General features: G+C 39.8%; 1 protein-coding gene across 1 annotated transcript in view; it reads right to left on the minus strand.

Moving 5' to 3' along the window:
- Positions 1–26205, minus strand: part of SPTLC2 (serine palmitoyltransferase long chain base subunit 2) — a 103491-nt gene that overhangs the window by 65172 nt on the left and 12114 nt on the right. The window contains exons 2-4 of the mRNA XM_003987869.5: positions 10126–10320; positions 1975–2129; positions 61–209 (exon numbers count right to left, since the gene is read on the minus strand). Of these exons, the coding sequence (XP_003987918.1) occupies positions 61–209; positions 1975–2129; positions 10126–10320 (499 nt within the window). The remainder of the gene's footprint in view (positions 1–60; positions 210–1974; positions 2130–10125; positions 10321–26205) is intronic.

Below are 26205 nucleotides of genomic sequence, written 5' to 3' on the forward strand. Positions count from 1 at the left end.
TATTCCCTCCTGAGTAGCACAATTAAGAACATTAGCTGGCCAAACAGAGCCTGCACTTACCAATTTCCTGCCGAGTGCTGCACACTCCAACTCCATACTCCTCTAGGACTTTGGCAGCTGCTTCTTGACATGATCCAGTATTCCGTGCAAATCCAAGATAGTTGTAGGAACCCATGTTTATAACACCTTTAATTATATTCCCTGTGTACCTGTATTTCAATACCATAAAAGCTCATGAAACTCATGAGCAAATCAAATATGTACACGTAATAATAAACACACTGATGATATAAAAGGAAGCACCATATACAGAAAGTAGGGAGAATATGGCCTAGTAGAAAGGAAGCTCAAACTCACTAAGAAACTAAAATTAAGCAAATGAAAGTTAAAACAAAATAGTAATTTTCACGTATAGATAATGATAAAGATTTAAAAACTGACCATAGGGGCGCCTGGGTGGCGCAGTCGGTTAAGCGTCCGACTTCAGCCAGGTCACGATCTCGCGGTCTGTGAGTTCGAGCCCCACGTCAGGCTCTGGGCTGATGGCTCAGAGCCTGGAGCCTGTTTCTGATTCTGTGTCTCCCTCTCTCTCTGCCCCTCCCCCGTTCATCCTCTGTCTCTCTCTGTCCCAAAAATAAAATAAACGTTGAAAAAAAAAAATAAAAAAAATAAATAAATAAAATAAAATAAAATAAAATAATAAAATAAAATAAAATAAAATAAAATAAAATAAAATAAAATAAAATAAAATAAAAACTGACCATAGCCAGTGTTGGCCAGGACAGTCTCACATACTGTAGATAAGAATATCAGTCAGTAATTTTTTTTTTTTTGGAGGGCAATTTGGCAGGACTTCTCCATGAAAAGAAGTACATACTCTTTGACTCAGCAATTTCCACACAGATACGAAAGGATAGCTGCATAAAGATCCTTTCAGAGTCACTGCACAATTTATCTACCATGCCCCTTCTCCAGGCACACAGACCAGTGACATTCCATATGATGGAAGCTCGATCAGCCTGGGCCCACCAGTGAGAATAACATGGTTCAGAGGCTCCACCAACCTAAGGTGGATGGGAAGTGTGGACAAGAAACTGCTGCTGTTTGAACTCTGAAATTTTGGGGTTTTTAACAAAGGATGGTGCAGCCCAACCTGCCATACACTATATACATCTATACTATACGATGCTAAGTAGCCACTGCTAATATTAAGCTGGCTGTGGATACAGACAAGCAGGATATTACCAACATGTTAGCAAGAAAAAAGCAAGATATAAAATGATTTCTATAGTATGGTCCCATTTTTATAAATCAAATTACCTGTACGTAACCCCAGTGGATTCACCACATACATACCCCACAGAAAACATCTGGAGGAATCATACACAACAAACTGGTAACAGTGGTCACCTCTGGGGAGTGAAGATTTGTGGGGAAGTGGATTTGCAGAAGGGATAGTGGTTAGTTGTCATGGGGGAATGTTTCATTTATCTGTATTATCTGTCTTTTTGTTTTTTTAATAGTAACAATGCAACCATGCAATACTTGTGAGATCTAAACAATAAAGTTTTATGAATATGAAAAGTTTTCTAAACTATTCAGCCTATTTAAGTAAAAGCATTGCATATATCCTGGAACCATTCGAGAAATCAAAATATCTAGAAGTATATTCAGACACTTGATTCTGGTAAGTGGCATAACAGGACAGTTTTTCTTTGGCTTCTTGTTTTTCTTTTTAATTAGTCAAACTTTATTTTCAGTTATAATCCAACACAGTATCAAATGTAACAGAAAAATATATTTTAAAAATCTGGATAACGATGAACTATATGCAAGGAAACTAATTATGTTGTGCTGTACTCTCAGCTTGGACTCTTGTTTTAACAGAATACTCAATTTGCAATAGAATAAATTCTGAAGTGAAGAAATTCCTTTTTGTTGCTGTCAAGAGATAATTTCCCAACTGAGACTCACTTGAAGGACCAGTTATAATCATGAGACTGCCTCTCCATGATGTCCACCCTGGCTCCAGGCACACTACAGATCGGTCGATTCCAGTTGTCTCTAATCCTCATGTAGAGGTTTCTTGTATAGAAGTTTTCGAAATCCTGATACAATGACACAAAGTCCTGCCAACAAATGGTGAAATACCATGAATTTAACTAAATTGCTTTAGAAAATTTTTACAACTTCCCTTTTCATGTTGTAATAGCACTTAAGAATGAGAGGTCAATTATACTGAATTCGCTGATAAGGAAAACAATCACAAAGGCATCAATTCTCTATGTTAAAAACAACTTTAAAACTTTAAAACAACTCTGGGGCACCTGGTTGGCTTAGTAGAGCATGAGACTGTCGACTTCAGGGTTGTAATTTGAGTCCCATGTTGAGTGTGGACATTACTTTAAAAAAAGGGAAGGAGGGGGGAACAACTCTTTTTTTTTTTTTAGTTTTTTTATTTGAGAGAGACAGAGAGAGTGGGGAAGGGCAGAGAGAAACAGGAAGAGAGAGACAATCCCAAGCAAGCTCCGCACTGCCAGCACAGAGCCCCACACGGGCTCGAACTCACGAAACTGTGAGATCATGACCTGAGCTGAAACCAAGAGTCCCATGCTAAACCACTAAGCCACCCAGGCGCCTCAAGGTAAAACACTCTTAATCAGGTAAAAACCACTTGGCTTTGATGGCTAACCTATATGAAATCGTTGTAAATAATCATCTGACTGCATGAATGTAGAGTCAAAGAACTTAATAAAGTAGGTCTTGGGGCACCTGGGCGGCTCAGTCGAGTTCGGCTCAGGTCATGATCTCACGGTTCAGTTCAAGCCCCGCGTCGGGCTCTGTGCTGACAGCTCAGAGCCTGGAGCCTGCTTCTGATTCTGTCTCTCTCTTTCTCTCAAATATAAATAAAAACATTAAAAAAAATTTTTTTAATAAAAACACTAATTTTAAGGGCACCTGGGAGGCTTGGTTGGTTAAGCATTCAAAACTCTTGGTTTTGGCTCAGGTCATGATCTCATTGTTCACGGATTTGAACCCCTTGTCTGGCTCTGTGCTGACAGTGTGAAGCCTGTTTGGGATTCTCTCTCTCTGCCCCTCCCCTACTCATGCTCTCTCTCTGTCTCTCAAAATAAATTAAACTTAAAAAAAAAAAAAAAAACACTGTAATTTCAGTTTTAAACAAAAAATAATAATTCTGAAATTAAAATTCCATCCTCTGCATATTTTTAAAATCAAAGCGAAACATATCCAAAGAAAAATGATAAGCAAGAAAGACTAAAAGTTTGCTTATATAGAAAGACACCTATCTCAGGTTTCTTTCCTTGGATGGGAGTTTGAAAAAAAGATTCTCATGATGAATTCTCATGATGAGGGACTTAAAGCCCTCCCTTCTTCCCTGAAATAAGATGCACTAAAAATTAAGTCTATAAAAAAATAGTCTGGGTGGAGCTAAAATGAATGCATAATGTTATGACTGATGTGATATGACCACATGATCAGACCACATTAGAGCAACTGGACTCCTGAAGATAACTATACTACAGTTAGCAAACTGTTGAACTTCTAGCCCCGAGATCTGGACTTGGTGTCAATCTAAATTAATCTGTTAAATAAGCTAATTAGAAACATGCAAAGCTTAAGCCTTATTGTGTAAGATTTTTATTGCTAAAAAAGACTCTTCATAAAATTTTATAATTAACCTTCTATGACATTGGACTATAAAGTAACTAATAAGTAAGCCTCACAGTAGATAAAATCTTAAAGCTGAGCAGAGTCAGAAAGTACTCTCTGGAATGTGCAGTACCCGATACCATCTCTTTCACAATTGCCCTAACATTTACATTTCCTTGAGAAAATATCCATAAATAATGTGTCTATCATAATTGGAAATTTACTACTTAAATAACGTATCCTTTTTGATAGTCTCTTCTTCCAACAAGAATACTAAGTGAGTGAAAACTGGAACAAAGACATCCAAATTCTAATTTGGGACTTCCCCTTGGCTGTCATTCACCATGCATTTATTTCCCAAAGTAGGATTGGGGGAGTGGGGGGAGCTGTTTCCAATCTTTGTCCATTCACATCAAATAGGGTAAACAGTACAAACTCTTCTTGATCTCATTTCTTTAAACCCTTTCTAAATACTGCACATTAATGTTAAAGGTATTAACTCAAACACCTGAGAGAAATACTCCATCACAGACAAATTTTTATTAGAAGAAAGAGCACTATTTTTGTTTTACTATATAAACATCAGAAAACACTTAAGACGGTCTGGTCCCATTTATTGGAAGGGTTACCAAACCCAAAACGGTTGCAGGCTCAAGTGAAGTAGAGCTCTGGGCAGCCAGGGTGTGGCTGGGAGGGCAGAGACTGTCAAGATCAAGGAGCTCACCACTCCTCATTGTTCCGATGAGACAACACCTCAGTCCCTGAGACAGGAACAGACTTACACAGAGTGACAGGAAAGTTGCCACAGTGAGGGATGTTAGAGACCAAAAGCTGGTGGGACAGAACGGCAGAAGACAGGGACTCCTGGCCAGGGTAGAAGCTTGACTACAGTTAGAAGGTTCGGTGAAAAGAACTGAAAGGCCGCTAACCAAACTCCCTGCAGCTTAGCAATGAAGCAAGAATGGGGATGGAGCAGGGTAACTATTCAGGGTTCCAGTTTAGGCAACAAGAGTGTCTGTTCCCAAAAATATCTCCTACAGTTTAAATATTCTAGGACAGGGTTAAAATAGATGACTTATCTCTCCCTTCCTTCCTTCCTTCCTTCCTTCCTTCCTTCCTTCCTTCCTTCCTTCCTTCCTTCCTTCCTTCCAATGCCTTTTGCTGAATACTTCTGCCAGACTCAGGATATATTAAAAAACAAGACAGTTCTCTCCACAAACTACAATACCCCCACTACTCCTACCCTCCCCCTCCCCCAGCCTGTCCCCCATTCCCACTCCACATCCTCACCCTCCTCTTCCTCCTCCTTCTTAATTTAGTCACTGTGAAATGACTTTAGTCAGGCCAACCTAATACTTGTTTGCTCAGTCACTGAACAAACGTTTACTGAGCTGTCCTTTCCAGGCACTAAGGTAGGCATTAGGTATAAAAATGAGTAAGACACAACCTTTACACTCCTAAGGATCTCTTAGTGGAGCGGAGTGGCACACAAATGAAGTTATAATACAATATAACAAGTACTCTAAAGGGATACTTGCTCAGACAAAAAATACTTAACTGGCAGGTGAGTGGCAATGGTAAAGTACAAACAGCCTTCATGCGCTGTTTGAACTTGATGTTCATGAGTTTGAGCCTCACGTCGGGCTCTGTGCTTGGAGCCTGGAGCCTGCTTCAGATTCTGTGTCTCCCTCTCTCTGTTCCTCCCCCACTCGTGCTGTCTCTCTCTCTCAAAAATAAATAAAACATTAAAATAATAATAATAATAAAATTAAATTTAAAAAAGCTACACTGTTGCTCCAAACAAAAAAGCCCAAAAGGTGACAGGGAAACTTTTGCAAACCTACTAATGTCACTAGTGCAAAAGGATAAGGTGGTAATCTACTACAAAACTCTTTGAAAAGGTTTATCTGGGATACAGCTTGGTACTAGTGAGAAATCCCTAGAGTAAATACAAATAGATGACATCTATACAGTGGAATATGATTCAGCAATAAAAAGAAATGAATTACTGAAGCATACTACAACATGGATGACCCTCAAAAAACATTACGCCAAGTAAAAGAAGGCAGACACAAATAATCACACATTGTATGATCCCATTCATATGAAACATCTAGAAACAGAAAGTAGATCAGTGGTTGCCTAGGGTGATAAGGGGGAGTCATAAGTGACTGCTAACAGCTATGGGGTTTCTTTTTCAGATGATAAAAATGTTCTAAAACTAGATTATGGTGCTGGCTGCATACTTCTGAAAATACATTTGACCCTTGAACAATAGGGGTTTGAACTTTGCAGGTCCATCTACATGCAGATTTTTTTCTAATAAATACAGTACGGTATTATAAATGTATTTTCTCTTCCTTATAATTTTCTTAATATTTTTTCTCTAGCTTACTTTATTGTAAGAATACAGTATATAAGGGGCACCTGGCTGGCTCAGTTGGTGGAGCAGGTAATCTTGGTCTCAGGGTTGTAAATTCAAGCCCCACCTTGGGTGTAGAGATTACTTAAAAAAGAAAATAAAAGGTGGGGGTGCCTGGGTGGCTCAGTCAGTTGAGTGTCCCAGTCACTTGAATGTCCGTCCGACTGTTGGATTTGGCTCAGGTCATCATCTCATGGTTCTTGAGTTCAAGCCTGCATTGGGCTCTGCACTGCCGCTTGGGATCCTCTTTCTTTTCTCTTGCTCTCTGCCCCTCCCCTGCTGGTACTCTGTCTCAAAATAAATAAATAAACTTAAAAAAAAAAAAAAGAATACAGTATGATATATATAACTTACAAAATATGTGTTAATCGACTGTTTATGTTATCAGCAAAACTTCAGGTCAACTGAAGAGTATTAGTTAAGTTTTGGGGGAGTCAAAAGTATACATAAATTTTCAACTACATGTGGGGGGTGTCGGCACCCCTAACCTCCACATTTTTCAAGGGTCAACTGTAATGCTAAAATTAACTGAATTATATGTTTTAAACAGGTGACCTTTATGGTATATAAATTTTATCTCAATGAGGCTATTTAAAAAAAAAATAGATGACTGCTGTCCGGGGGTCCACACACACCACAAAACAATGGAAAGTAGAGCTCTTTGTAAGTCCACAGAACGAAAAAAGACAAACCAACTGATAATCCCTCAGCTTAATACATCAAGCAACTATACGACATTAATGGTTTCCAAAGATACTGCTACAATGGCAACCATCAGAATATTCTTAGTAAACTACTTTTTGAGGAAGGTCAAGAATAAAATACTTCCAGGAATTTCTATTAATCTATTTCAAATAATTTTCTTCTTTTGTATCTTGAAAATTAAACATATCAGGATGTGGATAAATAATGTCCCTTCCCAATATCCTATCCTTCCCATTTTTGAATATTTGATCATAAACCGTAGAGGCAAAATATTAGGTTTGGTAAGTTGTATGGGAACTACCTACCATGATTTGATCCTTAAATTTCTTAGGTATTTCTTGTCTAGATACTGGAATGTTTTAAATTCAACCTTTTGCTATATCTAATCACATACATGTTTCTAGAGGACTAGTAGCTTCATCTCACATAAAAAAGAAACAGACTACAGACTGGGAAAAACAACACTCTCCTCCAAAATAACACTAATAGGAGAGGATCAAGCAGTAAAGAATTCAAAGAATTTTTTTTTTTTTTTTTTTTACAATTTACATAGAATAGAACAAAGTCATGCTAACTCATTAGTTGGGGCCATGGGATTCAGTTCTACCCAAAGCAACATATAAAGCAACATATAAAAGCAACATATAAAAGCAACATATAAAGAACTAGCAACATATAAAGCAACATATAAAGAACTAGCATAAATAGTTAAAATGGACTCTCTTTTATAATGGAATGGGGAAGAAAGTAAGGAGGCAGTTATAAATACCATTCACTCAGTGAAATGAGGAAGTGGCAACATTAGATTTGCATTTTATGATCCCAAGCACTTTCCCTCACTTCTTCCAATGTAACACTTAAAACTCTGCATATCCCTCTCACTACATCTAATCCAGTATCAGAAAATAAACATGCTCTACCATAGGGCTGAATGATCTTCCTTTCCCTCTAAAAGCTAAACTTTGATAAGAAAATGGCAGAATTCGGGGCGCCTGGGTGGCTCAGTCGGTTAAGTGTACGACTTCAGCTCAAGTCATGATCTCACGGTTCGTGAGTTAGAGCCCCACCTTGGGTTCTGTGCTGACAGCTCGGGGCCTGGAGCCTGCTTCGGATTCTGTGTCTCCCTGTCTCTGCTCCTCCCCTGCTCACACTGTCTTTCTCTCAAAAATAAATAAAGATTAAAAAAAGAAAGAAAGAAAAGAAAATGGCAGTACTCAACTGTTTTAACTGTTAATGTTATCTACTGTGAAAATCCTATTGAAAGAATTCAAACAAATTAGTACAGTCCTCTAAACCGTAGAAGCAAATGTCCCCCCTCTGTCCCACATATTTCCTATTACTTCCTCCTACAATTATTTCCTGGTTAATTCAATGCTAATCAGCTATTTTTTTGTTCTACATCTGCATACAATTCAGACACTATTTACGTGTATAGTGCTTTGCAAAGACCCGTTAAATCTGAAGAGTTTATGTTTCCTCAACAGAATTAGAAACTACTTAATAAAATCTATGTGTTCTGACTCCTTAACACAAAGGTCAAGTACACACAGGCAGCCCCAATACTCAAGAGTCAATTCACCCTCTGGAAACACAGAACAAGTTCGAAACGTGATGTACTCTTTTACGAAGTAATTCTGATGCAACCCCATTCATTCTTTATCACACCATGACACAACACCAGCTATGCAAACTCTCCGGCCACTCCCCTGCTCAAAAACTGCCCAGACTCCTCACTGCCCACAAAGTTCTTAGCTTGACATTAAAACCACAATCTCTCATACAGCCAAAACCCAGCTGCTCCCAAACATTCCTCATACCCTTGCCCACCCCATCCCCTCAGCCTGGAATACTCTCCACATCAAAACCAGCACCCCCACACCCACCTCTACATGTTAGTTAGTAGCTCTTTGAAGTATGTCCACACTAGGAGAGGACCCTGTAGACAAAGATTTTTGAATGTGGCTATGTGAATCAAACGTTAGCTCCCATCAGTGACAACCACCATCAACTCAGTCTAATAGGAAGATACTGGCCCATAAATAAGTAACAGCAATACCATACAACGAGTTTTGCCTACTGGACCAAACTTCTGAGTGCAGGGCTTTGCTTGCATTAGGTATTCAAGAAATACCTTCTTGATGAAGTGAACTGTAGGCCCTTCAGCGCAGTGAAGGATGGCCAACTTGTGGTTCTGGTGCTGGTGAGGATGCAGAATGACTGACATGAGAGAGAAGACAGCCTGGGTTCTGGGTTCTCCCAGGACCAGAATCCTCAATTCCATACAGACTGGTTTTGGCTTTCTAACAGCTGATGAGGTCCCTTCTTTGCCCACATTTCTGGATGCCCCCGTCCCTCCCCCCACAGGACCACCATCCATGCCCAGTGTCTAATGGCTCCTCTCTCAGTGGTGACCTTGCTGCCACCACATCCGCCTCTCTCCTCTAAAACCCCACGAAAGTGAGAAGTATGATGGACCAAAAAAATCTAATTTCTGAAGCCCTTCTATAATCTATCTCTAATCTAAATCTAATCTATCTACCTACTCTATCTCTAATCTAAATATTCCTTGGGTTAGAGGACAACCTCTGCATACTTCACATGCCAAGAACAAACAAGTTTGTTTTTAGAAACACCAGGCATTTTTCACCTTAATTTGGCTGATTTTTGAGAATAGGCAATGCATGCATACTGTACAGAACTCTAGAGGTGCAAAGGAGTATAGAGAGAAAAGTGAAGTGAGGTCTTTCCTCCCAGAGACCACCATTATTATCCCTGTTTACAATTACTCAAACAAGATTGTTTTTCTACCATGAACAGAGCTCAACCACATTCTGTTTACAGACTTGTTTGGGGAGAGGAGCTGATCTGTGAGCCAAACATCTATGTACAATGTGTCTATGAGAAAACACATCATGAGTTCTCCAGAACTACATCTTCTGAGACGAATGGAGCCACAACTTGGGATACAGCACAGTACCATGACCAGAAAGAACATGGCTTCGGGCACTTCACAGACCTGTGTCTGTGTACCAGCTCTGACACGAAGTGTCTTAGGAAATGTTATTTTAACTTGTGAATTTTAGCTTTCTCATCCATCAAACAGGAATAAATTCTTGTGATGGCTAAATTAGAAATACCTTAAAGACCTTGATTTCTCCATGCCTTAACCTTGTTTTCCACTTCCTTTGTGAAATGCTTTCATTTAACTTCATCTGGAATATTTTTATTTTAACATGTCCCCAGATCTCTAAAGAAATAATGAGTGAAAATACCAAGATCTCTATAAAAGGCTTCCATTTATAGAATCAAAGACTCTTAACAATTACCTGTTGTTCTTTTCTTTCTGTTGCATGATGACACTTTTCAATTCTCCAATGCCTCAAGAAATCTCGGAGATATCCAAAGAGAGTGAGTACACCATACCCCACATAAGTAAGCACAGCGACCAGCATCGGTGTTTCTTCAAAAGCTTCATTAAACGGTTTTTTGTAAAGTCCTCCATTTTGTGTAACATGATGGACCTAAAAGGGAGTTTAAAGATGTTTATTTCAATCCCAGTAAGAAAAAGATTAAGCTCTAAGTCCTTACAGATTTGCATAACTTCAGAATTCTCTACTAGTAAAAATAAATCCACTAAGATCTAAGCAGGGCATAATTTTTTTCAACAGAAATATTGTAAGTTATATATACTTTAGATAAACAGCAAACAAAGAAAAACAGAGGGAGAAGGAAGTGCCCAAGAACAATGCTTAATGCTCATTTCTATCATTATTTGATTTTATGAAATAGATCCTAAAATGCTATGGTTGGAGCATGTATAATTTCCTTTGTTCTAATAAAGCAAATTAAAAAATAAATCAACAAAGAAAAAGCCTGTCCTGAAAAATAGTATATTAACTTACAAATGAAGCAAAGTAAGTCAGTCCTAGAATAAACTATTTATAATGTTTTACTGCTGTATAGTCTTAAAGCCACCAGCCATAGTATTCCAAATAATGACCAGTACTAGGTTCCTATGGGAAACACGTGGTTTATTAACAGCCTTTGTTGTGGTAACACAAATAAATTATGCACAAAAGTAAAATGCTTACATAAGAGTGGTCCAGCACTGTACAGAAGTAGAAAGTGAAATGCAACACAAGGGAAAAACAGTTAAGAATGGTCAGCAACTGTCATGAAATCATTCTGACCCCTTCATCTTCACCTAAGTACCCATTTCCACTCTAAGATTATCCCTGGTTTAATCCTTTGGGACACTTGAATTTTAATATAAAATACCAAGCTACTGTACTTTTGATCTCATACCTCAAAGCTTTTTACTTTTTGGTCAATCTTTTTTTTTTCTAATGTTTGTTTATTTTTGAGACAGACAGAGACAGCGTATGAGCAGGGAAGGGGCACAAGAGAGGGAGACACAGAATCTGAAGCAGGCTCCAGGCTCTGAGCTGTCAGCACAGAGTCTGACGCGGGGCTTGAACCACGAATCGTGAGATCATGATCTGAGCCGAAGTCAGACACTTAACTGGCTGAGCCACCCAGGCACCCCACTTTTTGGTCAATCTTAATGGAAATCTTGTTTTACAGAAAAATCTCATCAGAGGAGTTTGTGTGTTAACTTTTTTTTTTTAAGTTTATTTATTTTGACAGAGAGAGAACGCTTGAGCTCACAAACCAAACCGTGAGATCATGACCCAAGCTGAAATCAAGAGTCGTACACTAAACTGCCTGAGCCACCCAGGCACCCCTGTGTGTTAACTTTAATCTTAACTATGAAACAGCCAATTACAGTGAGGATGGTCATTCACAATTTATCAGGAACACATTTTCAATTGAGCACTGTACTAGAGTTATGAAAAGTCCCAAAGGAATAAAAGATTCTTTCTTGGCCTCTCAGGCAACTTGATCGAGGGGTTAAATATATTTTAGAGTATTTCATACCGATAATATTAATTTGGGGAAGCTATCTGAATGCTGCAAGCTAGAACAGCTGGAAAATAAAAACTTGTTCTTAACAAAGGAACGGCATTCAAATAGGCATGATACTTAGAATCTGATGGTACTGCTTCCATTTGATGGCCTAAAGAAACTTGTGAAAACTAATTGTAAAACTGATATAGATCTTCATCAATCTCTTCCCCAAAGAGGTAGAAGTTTGTATGGATGTTTACTACTGAAAGTTTTATGCAGGAGCAAGGCTGCAATGTGTTTAGAATAGAATAGCTAGAAATGAGCCAATAACTGAAGACAGGAGATTGTTTAAAAATTAACAATATAACATATAAACAAGTTACTAAACTGGGCAAAGCAGGGGCACCTGGGTGGCTTAGTCAGTTGAGCGTCCTACTCTTGGTTTCAGCTCAGGTCCTCTTCTCAAAGTTGTGAGATGGAGCCCCACACTGGGCTCAGAGGTGATAGCTCAGAGCCTACTTGGGAGTTTTTTCTCTCCCTCTCTCTCTGCCCCTTCCCCATTCACACATTCTCTCTCTCTCTCAAGATAAATAAACATTTTTAAAAACCTGGACAGGAGCACCTGGGTGGCTCAGTCAGTTAAGCGTCCAACTAGGTTTCAGCTCAGGTCATGATCTCATGGTTCCATGAGTTGAAGCCTCTCATGGAGCTCTGCACTGACAGTGCAGGGCCTGCTTGGGATTCTGTCTCCCTCTCTCCCTCTCATGTTGTCTCTGTCTTTCTCAAAATAAATAAACTTAAAACTTTTTTAAGCTGGACAAATCAAAAACACTTAAAACACAACAAAAATAAAATAATAATCTGATCATCTCTTTTAAAAACTGTATCTAGGGCACCTGGGTGGCTCAGCTGGTTAAGCATCTGACTTCAGCTCAGGTCATGATCTCACGGTTCACGAGTTCAAGCTCTGCATCAGGCTCTCTGCTGTCAGCACAGAGTCTGCTTCGGATCCTCTGTCCCTCTCTTTCTCTCTGCCCCTGCCTGGCTTGTGCTCTCTCTCTCTCTCTCAAAAATAAATAAACAGTAAAAATAAATAAATAATAAATAAAATATAAAAAATAAAAAACTATATCTAAAAGAACACTGTATTTAATACCAGTACCCAACTCTTAACTCTGAAATTTTTTAAACTATTTTCTCGCAATAGAACATACTAGTAAAAAGACAATTTTCAGAGCTCCTAAGTAACAAATGTGTGGCAGGTGTGTATGTCAGGAATGCTGTGAGTGTATCTCTTTAAAAGATATCCGCCTTGATTTGAGACACACCCAAACCAGCACTACCCACAGTGTATTCACACTGTTGGCTGGACTGTCTAGGAAGTAGTAAGTTAAATCATTAGTTTGCTTTTAAATATTGTAATTATAATCACGGTGTCACTTTAATTGCATTTTAAGGAACTGAGATTCAACTAAGTAACTCTTGGAAAACAGCCTCAGTCAAATCACTGGGGGTCACTCTGGGGGTGCCTAGGTGGCTCAGTCAGTTGAGTGTTCAACTTCAGCTCAGGTCATGATCTCAAAGTTTGTGAGCCCCTCATGGGCCTCGCTGCTGTCAGCGCGGACCCCGCTTGGGATCCTCTGTCTCCACCCCACCTCTGCCCCGCTCCCACTCTCTCAAAAAAAAAAAAAAAAAGGGGGCGCCTGGGTGGCGCAGTCGGTTAAGCGTCCGACTTCAGCCAGGTCACGATCTCGCGGTCCGTGAGTTTGAGCCCCGCGTCAGGATCTAGGCTGATGGCTCAGAGCCTGGAGCCTGTTTCCGATTCTGTGTCTCCCTCTCTCTCTGCCCCTCCCCTGTTCATGCTCTGTCTCTCTCTCTGTCCCAAAAATAAATAAACGTTGAAAAAAAAATTAATTAAAAAAAAAAAAGTTAAAAAAAAAATACAGGTCACTCTGATCATTCAGGATCAGAATGTACAGGCAAACTGGTATGCAAACCTCTGATAAAGGTGACAAAGTCTTAGAACTCAGAAGAAAATCAATTCAACTACTGATGCTAAATTTTCTTATTGACATGATTCAAATAAAAATGACAGTATTACTATCTTATACATGTGTAATGTTCCATAAAGGAAAGCACCAGGTTTATTTTGCTCATTATTAAACATCTAGCACTCAGGATAGTATTTATTAAAAGCTAACAAATAGTAAGTACTAAGCAATGTTTCCTTTTATTACTATCAGTATTACAGAAAGCGGTACCTTACAAGTGTTTGTTGAATGAATGAAAATACACATTATGCTCTTTGCTCTTTCAACAATAAGTACCCTGTAATAGAAGGGTTTAAACAAGTTACAGTGATTGCACAATTAACATTAGGACATTTCTCGAAACGACATCTAATACCTTTTAGTCTCGACTAGACTGGAGATCAAATCCATGCTAAAGAAAACATGGGCTACAAACTTTTCCAGTGTATTTTAGTCTCTGTATTCACCAGGCAAGAGGACTCTTAAAAGGCTTTCATTCATTCTAATGAGAATTACACTGTCGACAAGGCAATCAAGAAAAATACTAGCTTATCACTACCTTCAGGTTAAAAAAAGTTACTAGTCTGCTCACATTAAGCAGACAAGGTTGTGACAGTGTTAGTACTATTAATCGAGGGAAGATTTAAGTACTACAACGACTACTAAGATGTTTGCCTGAACAGTAACATTTTTTTCCAAGAAAATGCAAAAGAAAAAAAAGGCAAAAGAAGAAAAATTTTTTCCAGTCGAGATTATAAGCATATCATCATAAAACACATTACAGGACAAGGGGAGGGTGGGAAAATCAAACTAATAAGCCATACTGTTCACATGCCTGTAGGCTGTCAGCCATATTTATTAAACTGCTGCCACTCTTAACCAAAGCAATACTGGAAAGGAATAATCAAGATAAACCATAAACATAATATGTATGCACTAAAATCATCTGGAAGGAGACACAAGAAACTGGAGTGGGAAGAGAGCATACTTCCTACTCATAACCCTCTGAACCGATGTGATTTTTTCATTTTTAACAAAGAGTACACATTACTGAATTTTTATGTATCATGTTGTTTTAAAAATGTTTACACCAGGGGCACCTCGGTGGTTCAGTCAGTTAGGCATCCGACTTTGGCTCAGGTCATGATCTCCCAGTCTGTGAGTTCGAGCCCCACATCAGGCTCTGTGCTGACAGCTCAGAGCCTGAAGCCTGCTTTGGATTCAGTGTCTGCCTGCCTCTCTGCCCCTCCCCTGTTCGTGCTCTGTGTGTGTGTCTCTCTCTCCCTCAAAAATAAATAAACATTAAAATTAAAAAAAAAAAAAGTTTACACTGAATTTTTCTCACTGATTTTATGCACTATTAATAAAAACAGAATTAATAAAAGCAACACATGCCTTTCATCATAACCTTGGGTCTCTATAGCATCTCTAGAGAATTCTCATCTTCTTGCTGGCTCTCAGACCGCAAATGCTGATGAGTATACACAAATCCACATGTCAGTTCCAAACTTTCCCCAGAACTCCAAATTTACACTTCCACCCACCACCAAGTTCCACTTGGACATCCCCACTCAGCAAGTCCAAGGCTGAACTCTCACCCTCTTAACTCCTCCCTTAATGCAAACCAGAATCTCCTCCTGAACCACCCACCTCGTTGACAGCATCACCACCCAGTCTACCCAGTCTCCCAAGTTTGGAGTCATCTTTAGCACCACCTCATTTTCTAATTTCATTCTAGAACCAGTAATGCATTTTTGTGCCTTAGTTCAAGACCTTCTTTTGGGGCACAAGGACATTTTAAGGAGGCTGGAAATGTTCTACAATTTGAGAGAGGTATTGGAAACACAGTATACACACAGGTTAAAAAAGTCAGGGAGCAGGATATACTTTATGTACTTAACAGATGTATGTTACTCCTCAATTTTAAAAAGCCCTCAGTGCCTCTCCCTCCAGTGGACTAATGCAATGCCCTCCTCTTCCCAGCTGGTCTCCCTGCCACCAACACACTCCACACATGCCAGTTATCCTTCTAGTCACACCAAACTTCTTGCTGCAGTCTTTCCAACAAAGATCCTCTCCTAGAGGGACTGCAAGTCTTCTAATAGCAATAAGGCAATAAATAATGTCCAATGTGAACAGTCAAGTAGCAGTAACATAAGCACGTTGCAATGTGGAGGTCAATGCCAAAAAGAAGATGGAGAAAAGAGTAGAAGAGAGCAGGAGACTGCTGTATATTTCAAAACAAGCCTTGTGGAACCATTTGATGCTTGAAACCATGTGCTACAGGCTGTTAGGAATTCTTAGATCCTAGAGGACTGGACCATAGGGTTATTTGGCTGTGATCTTGTGCTATTTTCAAGACAGGAAAAGAATAACTCCAAAGACAATTCAGAGACCATCGGGTTCCCTCCTCAGTTTCAAAGGTGGCAAGGAGGGACCATCACTTCAGATCCAATAGGCAACCTACTTAAAAAGAGGTGGTGGGGGGATGGCACCTCTCAGTTGGTTAAGTGTCTGACTCTTGATCTCAGCTCAGGTCTTAATCTCAGGGTTGTGAGTTCAAGCTCTGTGCTGGGCATAAAGCCTACTTAAAGAAAAAGAAAAAAAAAAAAAAGGTTCACTAGGTGAGTGCCTCCAAAAGGCAGCCTGAAGCATAAGAGGTAGAGGAAAGTGACCCCCCCCCCCAACCCAGTGGGTCCAGGGGGCATAGCATCAAACCAAGCAGGATTTTTCTTGAGCCTTAAAAATCTCATGGAATCTGCCTTGCTAAATTTTGGACTTGGTTCGGACCCATTACTCCTTTCTTCATTCTGATTTCTCCCTTTTGGAACAGGAATGTCTATCCTCTGTGTCCCACCATAGCATTTTGGAAGCACATAATTTACATGGTTTTACAAGCTCACAGCTGAAGATGATTGTCTCAGAATAAATTGTGTCTTGAGTTTCACCCATATCAGATGTAGATGATATTTAGATGAGACTTTGGATTATAGACTTTAGAGTTGATGCTGGAATGAGTTAAGACTTTTGAGGCTGTTGGGGCAGAATGAATGTATTTTGCATGCAAGAACATGATTTTAGAGGGGTCATAGGCAGACTTATAGGCTGAATGTTTGTCTCCCCTCTTTCCCACCTCATTTATATACTGAAGCTCTAAGCCTCCAGTGTGATAGAATTTCAAAGTGGGGCCTCTGGGAGATAATTAGGTTTGTATTAGGTCATGAGGGTGGGACCCCATGATGTGATTATGCCCTTGTAAGTATTGGAAGCAGAGATCTCCACTGAAGAATGACCCTGTGAATGCACGATGAGAAAGCAGCCATCTACAAGCCAGGAAAAGGGCCCTCACCAAGAACTGAATGTGCCAGCAACTTGATCTTGAAATTCCTGAACCATGACAAATATCTATTGTTTTCTGATTTTTTTTTTTTAATTTTTCAGACAGAGACAGAGTGTGAGCGGGGGAGGGGCAGAGAGAGAGGGAGACAGAATCCAAAGCAGGCTCCAGGCTCTGAGCTAACAGCTCAGAGCCTGACGCAGGGACCGAACCCACGGACTGCGAGATCATGACCTGAGCCGAAGTTGGACACCCAACCGACTAAGCCACCTAGGCGCCCTGACAAATATCTATTGTTTAAGATAGATATGGTATCCATACTCCTATGGTGTTTTGTTACAGGTGCCCACACTGATTAAGAAAAAAGTAAGGGGAGATAATATACAGAACTTACTTTCAATTGGCTCAGGAAAAAATAATTGTGTGTGTGTGTGTGTGTGTGGTGTGTAGAGAGAATGATGGAGAATTTTCTTCAAGAACCATTGGTGAGTCAGTTGCAGTTATGATGTACCTCCATAATTCATCATGTCTCTCTTAAAAACAAAGATATTATCTTACATAACTACAGAATAATTACTAATCAGGAAACCGATAGGGTACTGTACTAATAGCTAGTCTACAGACTTTATTTAAATTTTGCCAGTTTTCCTAATAACGTCTTTATAGCAAAAGAGTCCTTGATAACGTGCCGCATTCTGGCTTTTCAGTTTCAGAAAAGGAAAAAGGTAAGTTTTGATTACAGGGTAAACTGACTTACAAGGAATGATCCTGAGCAGAGGTTTTGAGAATCCCATGAAAGAACACAAGATAACTACGTAATGATACAAAAATGGGGAAGCAATGATTGGGAAACAAAAGCAAGTATATTCATACATTTGACAGGAATACAAAACCATACAAGCATGATTTTATAAGCAAATAGATATATCCCCACTGAATGTGATAGCACAATGACAGAACCTGCCCACCCGGCAGACATTTTGGAACATTACAAAAGAAATCAATGTCCACTATGAACACCTATTATTCTTTGGCAACCAAAGGACTGTTATCATCCTTTTCTGCTAAATGAACCCTGTTTACTTCCAGTGGTATACTCTGTTGTTCCTTAAAAAGTTCTACCGAAATGGCCCTTTCTTGGAATCCTACTGAAATGTACTATCCTCTCCCTACCGCATACCACACATACTAACGAAAATAGTTTGGAGCTTTGCACTGGTCACACAAGCTATTCCACACTCTGAACATATTATTTCCAGAAGTATCCTCCTTTTTCAGCAGGGGAATTTTGAAAAGTAGGGAGTCCGCATTTTTTTTTTTTTTTTTTTTTTTTTTTTTGCAATCAGGATAAATTCCCTCATTTGTGTCAATAGCATCCCCATATGGAATGACTGAAAAGTGCTTCCAAAGCTAGCTGTGAAGCAAACATATTTTGACATTACTGTTTTCCTGCCTCAAAAATGGAGACCCCCAAGTATGTACGCACGGGAGCGTTTTCAGTTAGTCCAGTGGCATCCTGTGCACACGGGCAGCGAGGCTCTGCCCCGGAGTTACCGTGCTCACCTGCCGCCCACATCTCCTCTTTAGCGTTTCCCAGTCTCCGGGTCGGCGTGTCACGGCATCACAGACCCGCGCAGCAGGAGAGCGGAGCACGAGGGTGGCTCTGCCACAGGTGACTGCACCTTCATCTCGGCTCTCGTCCACCTCTGACACGTTCTGGGCCTGTGGCACCACACCCTCCACTCTGGCCATGTGGTGGACGCCGACTGAGAGGCAACCTGGTTCGCGTGCCTTTGCCTTCTCTGCGAATAATCTCGGATTATTCCGGTGGTCGCCTCAGTGCCACACGATCACGTTCCTTCCTCGGTCCTGACTGACACGGGGGTAGGCTCCTGTGCCACAATGAACCTAACAACACTCTCTCACGGGGATTTATGGTTTCAACAGGGAAAGAGTCTGAAGGGCACTGGATCTCCAACATCCTGGAGAAAAGGTCTGCGAACTCCTGCTGCTGAGGTCCCAGGTGCTAGTTCCCATCTGACTTTTCTGAGTTGTTCATCAGTTCTACCCTGCTCCCTCCTTTTATTTATTTTTTGCATGCCTATGATCCTTGCAGTAAATCACCTTTTTGGTTAGCTAGAGTCAGTTTCCACTGCTATCAACTGAGAGAAATTTAACAGGTATATATTCTGTGTTAAAATGTCTCAGAACTTCTTACACTGACTAGGCACCTACTGATTTTCAGAGCGTCAGTAAAAATTTTTAAAAGGGCTCCTAACTCTGTTAATTTTGTGCATTTGGAATATTGTTTACTCTTATCTGGGATAAGGGACATCTGGTCCAAAATTATAAGGCAGTACCTTTCCTGTTTTGAAGACGTGAGAGTCTCATTGCCACCTATAACTAAACCCTTTCCAGGTTCTCATTAACACACTTGAAGACAGACCAAAAAAGGAAAAACAAAAATCAGAACTAGTATTTTTAAAAAAAGACAACAGAAGACCACAGATCAAAATTCAGACAGTATTTGTCTGCTAACTTTGCCTAACTATGGAGAACATGCTCATAAACATTAAACAAGACTCATTCAGGTTTGAAAAATCACAAATCAAAGAGGAAGTAATAGATTATTTAGTACAAGAGTTTAAGAAAATGGGACTATTTAGAAGAAAACTCTGGTTAGAGCTTCTCCCCACACCATAGCATCACAGAGACTGCTAACTGGCCCCCTGTAGATATTCCTATCTCCCCTTTGGTAATAGAAGCTCTCAGATTTAGCTGGGTCCATGGTCACCCAGCTACAGTCTACATTTCTCAATCTCCCTGGCAGCTAGGGGTAGCCACGTAATGAACTTTGGCCAACAGGAAGTGAACAGAAGGGGCAGGTACCAGGGCCGGATTACATCCTTTAAAACAATTGTTCTCCTTCCACTTCTCTTTCCTGGAGAGAAAGAGAATGAAGTGCCAGTGGCCTGGAATGTAGATGGATGTGGTTGAAGACGGAGATGCTGAAAAAACAACAACAACAACAACAACAACAACAACAACAACAACAACAACAACAACAAAACATCCTGGTGCCTGGGTGGCTCAGTGAGTTAAGCCTCTGACTCTTGATTTCTGCTTCAGTCATGATCCCAGGGTAGTGGGATCAAGCCCGTCGTTGGGCTCTGCTCTGAACATGGAGCCTGCTTAAGATTCTCTCTCTCTCTCCGCCTCTGCCCCTCTCCCCAGCTCATGCTCCCGTACTCTCTCCCTCTCTCTCTCTAACAAAAAATAAACAGGAGCACCTGAGTTAAGCGTCTGACTTCTGCTCACATCATAATCTCACAGTTCGTGGGATCAAGCCCCCTCCTTGGGTTCTGTGGTGACAGCTCAGGCCTGGAGCCTGCTTCAGATTCTGTGTTCCCTCTCTTGCCACCCCTTCCCCACTTGTAGGGTTTTTTTTTCCCCTCTCTCTCAAAAATAAACACTACAAAAAGAAATTTAATAAATAAAAATAAAAACATCCTAAAAGATTACAAAACAAAGATAGCTCATACCTTACTGAATGCTACCTGTCTACCTTCAGACTTTACAAAGAGAATTTCTATCTTGTTTTTTTTTTTTTTTTTAATGTTTATTTATTTTTGAGAGAGAGAGCACAAGTTGGGGAGGGGCAGAGAGAGAGGGAGACACAGAATCCAAAGCAAGCTCCAGGCTCTGTGCTGACAGCAGAGAGCCCAACACAGGGCTCGAACCCATGAACCGGGAGATCATGACCTGATTGGACCCTTAACCGACTGAGCCACCCAGGCACCCTCTATCAAAGTTGTTTGAACAACTTTATTTTGATGTCCCATTTACATCAACAAAAACAAAAAACCATACTGAGACTTCTACTTATAGGTTAAAATTAATAGGTAGAGATAAACCATCACTTTCACAGAACAACTAGATAAAACTACACAGATTACTCAAAACAAGAAATAGTTTTAAAGACATTGAAGAACTGTCTCTCATGCAAAGCAAAGAGGGCAAATAAACTAAAATTCCAGAGAAGAAGAACCTTTCCTTAGTGAGCTGAAATCACTAGTCATTTTCTTCCCTGGTGTTATTTGCAGAGTGTGAGCACGAATGGTCATAAATGGGCTTGCCACAAGCAGAAGAACTCTGCCCAGAGGAAGAAAAACCAGTGGAGCTTATGATAGCTCTATAGGATGGTGTGACAGACTGAATTCTAGCAGAGCCCCAGACCTACGGCCAGTTTTCTGCACAAGACACTTATCACGTGCCAGAGAAGCTAGAGAGCTAGACTAGAAAGGTGGCTTGAAATCAACCACAGTCTTACAGTGCTAGAGGGAGGGAGGGGCTTGCAACAAACACAATGGATCCCATCCTTAGATGGAATCTACCCAAAGTTTTAGCCCAGTCCCACCTATCTCAGTCCCTGGTTAGATTGAGGGTGCTCAGAGCAAAAGGAGAAAACAACATAGACTTGAGTCTCTGCAGGTCCTTTATATATATAGTGTCCAGCAATCAATCAAAGATGTCTGCTTTTTAGGGGCAGGGAGAGAATGTGGACATGCCTGAAATAGAAAGCAGAGAATACAATAGTCTACACATTCCCTCTCTTCACTTCGGTACTACCAACCCTGGAAAATCCCTTACAACTTGACCCTCTCCCTCTCTCCTTAATTTCACGTACCCGGGAATGGACATTCCTCCTGTTTCATTTTTTAACATCCCAAAACTGCACAAATAACTTTCAGACATTAAAGCCTCTCCTAGGAACCCAGAGCCCCCTTTCTACCAAGGAGCTCAAAATCAGCGTTATCATCTCATTCTTCTCAACAAATATTTAATCTCTGTATCAAGGTTTGTACTCTGTATTTGAAGACACAAATAAAGAGATAATCCTTGTATTCAAGGACTCTTCAGGGTTTTGTTTTTTTTTTTTTTTGCAAAAAAGGATGCAAAGATCAATATGGTTTTTGAGATTAAAGAGAATAAGGAAACTACTTTAAAGAGTACTGTCAAAAGGGATTTATATTTAAATACACAGGATGAAAAATACACCAACACAGTGAGAAGCCCTTCTTTTACAAGTGATTCTGAGTCCTCTTCACATGACTAAATGACAGCACCAAGGAAAGGAGATTGAGCAATGTGTCCAGTCACACACATTCTAGGAAACTGAATTCAAAAATTTAATTCTAAGTTCTAAATTGCGATTAGAATCCAAGTCTTTACATTTTCAATTCATTGCCATTTCTTAGTCATATTTCTCAGATTTTCTATGAATCAAATTTTCCTTTATTTCAGAAATACTACAACTTAGTCTGTTTTAAAATCATCAGTGGCTTAATATTAGAATTTCACTTAAAACTCACCATTTGTGCTCCTTTTTTGCTACTCATACAGTAATTAGATAATTTTGCTGCTCATATTACTTAGCTATACTTGGATTGAGATAAATAGTTATATGAGCTTCCACTGCTAAGAAAACGTCTGCTTTTAGGAAACCAGGACACTAATTTAGCTGTCCTAGAAATAAACTGCTCCCTGTGCTTCTACATGCAAGCCACGCCTGCGCAGGAGGCAATAAAGATCCTAGCTGTTAGCACATAAACAGGGGTCTCCAACATGTACTTCTGTTACAGTCTAATTGGTGATCACAGGTGTCTCAGCCCAGCTTCATGGCATTTCAAATCAAGGTGAGAACGGGAGACATGGCAGAAAAGTCCGTGCTGACAGGCTTCCCCTTCCCTTGAAGCACTAACCAGCATGTCACAGCTTAGACCCCTCACAGGACAATGGGAAGGGGTGCTACAGAAGTCCCACTTGTGGCCACGCCGCCCCTTAGAAAGAACTAATGGAAAGGCGATAAAATACACTAGGGTCTGTGCCATTTCCAGACCATCGGACGGTCATCGGCCTCTTCCTGCTCCTCCTCACAGGCTGTCACTGCCACTACCAGGAACGTTCAGTAAGCTCCTGCTGAGTCTAACCACCTGTAAACCTGAAACAATAAAAACTACGCTACGGGTTTCTTTAACAGCAAACGTACCACAACTTGTTTCTTGTGTATATTTACAACATTATTTTGGGAAACTGGTTTTTGTCAACTAGCAAGTATATATGAAATAGCACACTGTAATTAATACAAAAAGCAGATTAAAAGGTACTCAACATATAGATTTATCAAAACTTAATTAGCTTATAGGCTTTAGATCTTATTTTTTCCCATTAAATAAAACATTAAAGCTATCATTAATTCTTTCATTTATTCCATTAATACTTCCTGAGCCTCTATGAGCTAAGCATGATCTGAACACTGGAATACAATACCATACACTCTAATGGGAGAGGCAGACAATAAATAAGCAAATAGACATACACTAAAATACCAGGCAATTGTAAGCTCTATAACCAGGAAAAAAAAAAAAAATCATGGGAAGAGGAAAGCATTTTAGACAAGGTGGTCAAGGATAACCTGTCAGAAGCAGGTAAGGGGTAAGCAAAATGTACACAGAGGCAGGGAGAAAACTAATGAGAGAAGTTTTCCAGGCTGGAGTTACTGTGAGGGCAAAAGCCCCGCGGCGAAGGGTGGGGGAAGGGCAGTGGTGCTTCTTGATGTGTTCAGGGAAGAGCAGAAAGGCCCACTCGGCTGGACTGCAGTGACCTGACGGGATATGAATGAAGTCAGAAGTATGGGAGAACCTGATGACACAGGGCCCTGCAAACCAACAGAAACTGTCTTTTGTTGTCAGTGATAAGAAGCCCTCAGGGGAGTGTTGATCTGACTTATGTTTAAGCAATTCCCCCAGTCCGTTTAAGAAGTTTGTCCTAGTGAAGTGTTAACTTCCCTTTCTCCCCCAAAAGTATAAAAACTACCCTCATTTTGGTGTTTATCATTACCATGCATGAAAAAAAAATACCTTTCTGGGATGCCTGGGTGGCTCAGTTGGTTAAGCATCCTGATCTCAGCTCTCAGGTCACGAACTCCCTGTTGGTGGGTTCAAGCCCTGCGTCAGACTCTGATACTAAAAGCAAAGAGCCTGCTAGGGATTCTAGCTCTCCCTCTCTCTGCCCCTCCTCCATGCGCATGCAAGCACTCTCTCAAAAATAAACAAATTATTTAAAAAGATGAAAAAAATACCTTTCCTTTTATAAATGAATGAATGAATGAAACCTTCCCTGTAGACACAGCCATAAGCAATACAGTATTCTCCTGCATGTTTTTAATCCTTATATACATATCACACCATATGTATCTTTCTGCAGCTTTTAACAATATGTTTCTGAGATTTGCCCATGTTGATAATACAGATCTAGAGTCATCTCTTCACTGCTGTATAGTATTCATTCTAGCAATATGCCATACTGGTTTTTTTGCTTGTTTGTGTTGTAGGAGGGTAGGCATTCTCCTACTAATGAAAAACTAGGTTACTTCCATTTTTTTGTTATTACATTTCTACAGTAAACATTCTTAAACATGTCTCCTTGTGGCATGAGCAGAATTTCTTGGGAAAACAGCATGTTACAGGTTGAACTGATCCCAAAAGTAATATGTTGAGGTCCTCATTCCCAAGACCTCATACATTATACGTGCGTTAGGTTGATAGAAAAATGTTCATCCTTAGTATAGGCTAGAACAAAAATGTTTGCAAATCTCAGCTATTGCATATATCCACATAAAAACTTAGTAGGGTGGTCATTATTTCAACTTTTCTAGAAATTGCCACTATTCTCCAAGACAATTGTACCAATTTATACTAAGAGCACCTGTATATAAATTCCCATTGCTACATAACATTGCCAACATTTAATATGGTCTTTTATTTTTACAGCTTTCAGAAAGGTAAAGATGGAAACAGTTACTTCATTGTTTTCATTTACAATAACTTGGACTAGCGAGTATGAGCATATTCATATATTTATTTTGCGATCAAGTTCCTTTCTCTGTGAATTGACAGGTCCTATCTTTGGCCCATTTTTCTGCTGGAGTGCATACTTGCCTCTAATTTATATGGCTTTTGCACCTGGATACTAACCCCTGGTGTTATTGTGTTTATGATGTCATATTGTGCACAAGGCCTGTTTCTTACAAAACAGTTTTATTGAAATGTAATTAACAAATCATTACATTCGCCCTTCCCAAGTGTACAATTCATTGGTTTTTATTATATTCACATAATGGTGCAATCATCACAACGTAACTTTAGAACAGTTTCATTGCCCCAAAAACAAACTCCACCCCTGGCCCTGGCAAACTCCTAGTCTACTTTCTGTCTCTGTGGATTTACCTGTCCTAGACATTTCATGTTAGTGGAACCACAGAGTATGAAGCCTTTGATTTCTGGCTTTTTATAATATGCATAATGTTTCTTTCATCTTTAACATGTATCATTACTTCCTTTTTATTGCTAAATAATATTCCACTGTAAAATTATTCTGTATTTTGTTTATCTGCTCATCAATTTATGGACATTTGGATTGTTTCCACTTTTTGACTCTTAGGAATAATGTTGCCATGAGCATTTATGTAGAAGTTTTTGTGTGTATGTTTCATTTCTCCAGGGACTAGAAATGCTGCATCATATGGTAACTTTAGGTTTAGCATTTTAGGAACTGTTTTCCAAAGTGTCTATATCATTTTGTGATCACACCAGCAACGTACAAGGGTTTTAGCTATCCTAGTGGATATGAAGTAGCATCTCACTGTGGTTTTGACTTGCATTTCCCTAATGACTAATGATGCAGAGCATCTTTTCGTGGATTTACTAGTCATTTGTATATTTTCTTTGGAGAAATGTCTATTCAAGTCCTTTGTTTTATTTTTTATTTTATTTATTTTTATTTTTATTTAAAAACATTTTTTTTTAACATTTATTTTTGAGACAGAGACAAAGCATGAACAGGGGAGGGTCAGAGAGAAGGAGACACAGAATCCGAAACAGGCTCCAGGCTCTGAGCTGTCAGCACAGAGCCCGACGCGGGGCTCGAACTCACGGACCACAAGATCATGACCTGAGCCGAAGTCGGCTGCTTAGCCGACTGAGCCACCCAGGCGCCCCTCAAGTCCTTTGTTTTAAAATTGGGTTGTCTTTTTATTGTTGAGTTGTAAGAGTACGTTATGCATTCTATAT

This window comes from Felis catus, chromosome B3, assembly GCF_018350175.1.
Source record: "Felis catus isolate Fca126 chromosome B3, F.catus_Fca126_mat1.0, whole genome shotgun sequence".
NCBI classification, from domain to species: Eukaryota; Metazoa; Chordata; class Mammalia; order Carnivora; family Felidae; genus Felis; species Felis catus.